The following is a 5,000-nucleotide window of genomic DNA, read 5'->3' as shown; positions in this document are numbered from 1 at the left end:
ACACACAGTATACTCACACTCACACACACACACACACACACACACACACACACACACACACACACACACACACACACACACACACACACACACACACACACACACACACACACACACACACACACACACACACACACACACCATTAATACCTGAGCTGACAATGAGCTTCGTTCGGATGACCAAATGACAAGATGGCGCCTGGGTGTGATTTGGATAATGCGTGACAGAAGACAGAGGCAGAGTGCAGAACAGACACGCGGTTTGACGGGGGACTGTTTACTCTGTAACACATCTCAAACCAAACAGCACCTGTTCTTTTACACTGCTCTGTCACTCGCTGGCTGTTCTGATACCGGGATACTGTGCTAATGAGAGAGAGGAGGGGATGATGGTGGTGGTGGTGGTGGTGGTGGTGCTACTGCTGCTGGTGGCGATGGTGTCAATCTCTTTAATGCACACAAACACGCACATGCACACACAAGCGCACACACCTACACTTTTCTGTGCAGAAAAGTAGGCACAAACAAAAGGGACGTGAGCATATTAGAAAACAAGCACTTATTCCACACTCACTCGCTCACATTCACGCAAGCATACGCTCCAGTCACTGAAAGACCTTTTACATAATTTTGATTATTTCCCTGTAAAAAATGTCTGCTGGCTCAGCCACTCATCTGGAGAAGCACTGCCAGCGCTTTTCATTTGGCACGCGCACCTCTGCATAATCTCAGGGCCCTGATCACTACCAGGCTCTTCTGAAAAACAACTAAAGTTTAAGGGGCTAAGACTACAGGTTGACATTGACTCCAATAGGGAATTACCCCCAAACTATGATTAAATAAAGCCAAATAACAATTAAACAAGAGAAAAATGTAAACTTTTTGACCCGCTGGATTGAGCTGTGCTGGGACTTAGCGGTTAGGGAATAAACCCAGAGTGTTCTGGACGGGCAGATGAAGCGGCTTCCGAGGCTGGAACCTGCTTCTTATTCAATCTTGGGGGCTTAGTAGAGCCAACGGGGGCCTCGCCGTCTCACACACACTTAATTACAACCCCCAGACCCCCGTTTGCTTTGCATTCTGGGCCACTGGCGTCGGCGGCACTCGAGCGTTGCAGACCCTACTCACTTCCTCCTCCACTTCTGCCAGGGACTTGATCGTAATGCCCATTAAACTGACTCGCTGCGTCTGAAATAAAAAGCAGAGCAAGCGAGAGAGAGAGAGAAACACAAAGAGAGAGGGAGAGGGAGAGGGAGACAGAGAGAATGAGAGGGGAGGAGAGAGAGGTAAACTAGGAACATGGCGGTCAGGCTCATGGCTAAGTAAGCATGCCTAAAATCTTTAATCCTCTCTTTCTCCCCCTCTGTGTCAATACACACTGGGCGTGCGGGTGGAGGGGGGGGACAGTACTAGTGGCAACCGCCGCAAGCCAGCCAAATGGACTGCATTCAGCCAGTGCTGCCTGACTGCTTGAATTCATCACTCAGTCTGCAGCGACTGGAGTGGAGGGCAGGGGAGAGACGGGGGAGACGGGGGAGAGACGGGGGAGAGAAGAGGACGTCGGGATGGGGCGGGGGCTGGAGGAATGGGCCGTGGGGACTGAGGGAGAAGTAATGGCCGTACTGATAGACCAGAGAAGACTGTAGTCTGTGTGGTTAATCAGGGCTGTAGGTGTCATCATCGGGGGGTTGTGCAGGGATCGTGGACTGAAGGCTGAATGGCACATTCATTTGTGCCGTATGAGAGGCTATCACATGTAATCTAATCACATGTTAAACAAAGAGCCTGATATAATAGAAGGATATCTAATTTTGGCTTACCTCTTTCGGGGCGTCATTAAATCTCTCGGAGATTGTAAAGGGCACACCGTCCATGGCTGTAACAGGGGGGCACAGAGACGATTTTGACACGTTATTTCCCCATCAGAGAATGCACCCTCTTCTTATCCCTAAGTGTTTCAAGTAAACTTATCATTCAGGAGTCAAACAGCACAGCTATTAAAATCCTAGAGTACCGCTGCATGCCTGCAAAAACAAACACACACAAATACACACACACACACACACACACACACACACACACACGCACGCACGCACACACACACACACACACACACACACACACACACACACACACACACACACACACACACACACACACGCACACACGCACACACGCACACACGCACGCACACACACACACACACACACCTTTCAGAGCCATCCCTTCCTTCCCTCTCGGAATTAAAAAAAAGATGAAAGCTTTTTATTCTGGTCTGCGTGGAAGCCCTCCCCCCCATCAACTCCCCTCCGTCCAACCCTCCCCATCCAACGCCTCCACTTTCATTACTCTTTATTATTCCGGATCTGCCTCGTCTCCGAGACGTTCACCTCCAAAAACAAAGACACTCCCACACGGAATAAAACACCACGCAGAGAGAGAGAGAGAGAGAGAGAGAGAGAGAGAGAGAGAGAGAGAGAGAGAGAGAGAGCGCGTGGAGAACATTCACCGGATATCAAATTTGCATGAAAATAAGCCCCTGTTCAGTCGGCAACAAAAAAAAAGAAAGTGGACTGAAATGAGGACTTGCCAAGAGCATGGTGGTATAATTAGCATTTGACCAAACAAACGAGCTTCAACAGAGCTATAATTAAGCAGGCCTGTAATTAAGTGTATGCCCTTTATCATAATGATCGTAGTTAAAATGGCGCGATGGCTGCCAGTTGATTATTAATGGTGTAACCCCGTCCTGCTCACATCCTGCACTGGAATCAAGGTGTCACGACTGTCAGGCTAAGGAGCAGTCCTTTGTTTATAAAATACATCAGGGCCCAAATTAACACATGGTGACAAGATACACAAAGCCGCCGGGTGACAGAATGAAGGCGGAATCTGAGGCTGCTCGGCTTCATTACTAAACTCCAAACAGTGGGGAGGGAAAAAAAGGAAAACACTGGCCCCGGCAGAGCCGAGAAAGGAACCCTGCTCACAATCCCCCCGAGAGCGAGCCTCCAAATGGCGCTCGTTTACCTACAGCCTCGCTGTAGCCGCCGCCGACGCCGCCGTGCTGGCGAGGAAGACGGAGCTCGTAAACGAAAGCCAGAGTGCTTTGTGAGTCATCGTTTTTTTTGGAAAGGACACTTCTTTTCCACTTTCGCCCCGCTGTATTTAAATCTCTGAAATTGTGTTTCACGTATCATTCATCTTGACACTTATGTGATTTGCTTTCCTTTCCCGGGGACGGCATGGAATGGCAGCCCTCCACGCACACGCAAGCGCAGGCGCTGCAATGTGGTCCTTGTAATCAAAGCGCCGCGTTCTCCATCCAGTCGACGGGAAATTCCTTTTTCCCCCTCCCATTTCGTCCGAGATGCCAGCACTATTCCTTTAGTCTTAATTGTCGTCTCCTGTCGATAAATCTGTGGCATTAAGGGCATTGCTCGGACCGGGGGCTTAGCCCTAGCTCTGCCGTTCCATTGGTCCGTTCCACGCCTGGGCTCCAACGCCGGGCCCAACGCCGCCTTATTTAGTACCGTCCTCCATGAGGCAATCTGGGGCCAGGGGTTCAGGGGGATTGGGTGGACATGAAGACTTGTTGAGCCGCCGCCGAACACAAGTAAATGAACTCATGCTACCACTTGGCCCGGGAGCGGCGCGAAGGCTAGGCAGCGGCCGGATGGGAGGCTCCAGCGCGGCAACAACACTTGAATCAATAGGCAGCGATGGGGTACCAGAGATTGTGGTCACTGATGGATCTGCGGAGCAAAGCCAGACGGATGTACGCGGCCCGAAGGCCAGCAGGTTTATTCATTGTTCAAGGATTACATTTAAAAATCAGCCCTTGGTTGGTATTCCTGCACCATCCATAGTAGGAAAGGCCATCTCACATGCAGACAAATGATGAGGTCGGACGACACCTGCGCTCGCTCAGCAGCGGATACCACTAGATATCACCAGCCGGGGAAAAATGGCAGCAAAGGGCAACGATAACGCGAATCCAATCATCTGGGCCGAGGATCCCAGCATGAGGCATGTTCGGCCCGCTCAAATAGCCCGGCGCCCGGCCGCTGAATCATGAGTGTGTGTTTGAGCACGGGGCCGTGGGTACCCATTCAGTCGTCGTGCGGGGAACGCTCAGGAAACATCTGGTAGGAATTTGGCGGGATGACTTCTGCGATGATGATGATGATGATGATGATGATGATGATGATGCTGATGATGATGATGATGATGGCGGCGGCTGCAGCGGTGATGGTGATGGCCGCGGCGAGGTGATGATGCCGGCGTTAAGTAAGGAGGACCCCGTGGCTTGAGTGATGGCGATGTAAAGAACGGCGTCAGCACGGGCGCCGTGCGGATCATTGCCTTATTAATGGCTCCGTCAGGTGGGATGAGCAATGACTGCATTGTCATCTCCAGCCCCTGGGCACAGATGAATGGCTGGTGCAGGGCGGGAGAGGGCTCCCTCGCACGCTGGGCTAAGCACTAATCCCTCACGCTTCCATTGTTGGATGCACTGTCACCCAGGACTCCAGCAGCAACGCACAGAGCCATACATCGCCCCGCCCCGCCACGGCTAACGCACACGCCCGCACACACACACACACATACACACACACATGCATATACACATACACACACACACAGCAAACACACACACATGCACACACACATACATGCATACATATACAGACAAAAACCCACACATCCACCCACACCAACACACATTGATATATAATATATATATATATATACATACACATGCATTCACAAACAGATATATTATATCATACATATCATATTTTATTCAAATAAATACGGAAACAGTTCAACAATTTCACAAAGACGAGTACACAGAAGTCCCCGTCATCACAAATTTGAGGGCAATTGTTGTGGGCAAAATGTCTGTGCAGCCGTTGCTGATCCTGATGCACACGGTCAGATTCAGAGGCAAGCATATAGAGGGATAGAATGAAATACACTCACATGCATAGAGACAC

General features: G+C 50.5%; 1 protein-coding gene across 3 annotated transcripts in view; it reads right to left on the bottom strand.

The window, feature by feature from the left end:
* mvb12bb (multivesicular body subunit 12Bb) overlaps window positions 1-5,000 on the bottom strand; it is a 33,921-nt gene that overhangs the window by 5,004 nt on the left and 23,917 nt on the right. The window contains exons 8-9 of one of the 3 annotated variants that reach the window (XM_056593085.1): window positions 1,821-1,876; window positions 1,129-1,188 (exon numbers count right to left, since the gene is read on the bottom strand). The exons of 1 other annotated variant lie outside the window; for it this stretch is intronic. In XM_056593085.1, the coding sequence (XP_056449060.1) occupies window positions 1,129-1,188; window positions 1,821-1,876 (116 nt within the window). The remainder of the gene's footprint in view (window positions 1-1,128; window positions 1,189-1,820; window positions 1,877-5,000) is intronic. One more of the 3 variants, XM_056593086.1, reaches the window with a different exon arrangement.

This window comes from Gadus chalcogrammus, chromosome 6, assembly GCF_026213295.1.
Source record: "Gadus chalcogrammus isolate NIFS_2021 chromosome 6, NIFS_Gcha_1.0, whole genome shotgun sequence".
Taxonomy (NCBI): domain Eukaryota; kingdom Metazoa; phylum Chordata; class Actinopteri; order Gadiformes; family Gadidae; genus Gadus; species Gadus chalcogrammus.
The sequence above is the reverse complement of the archived record's forward strand: the minus strand, read 5'-3'. Positions and strand labels throughout refer to the sequence as shown.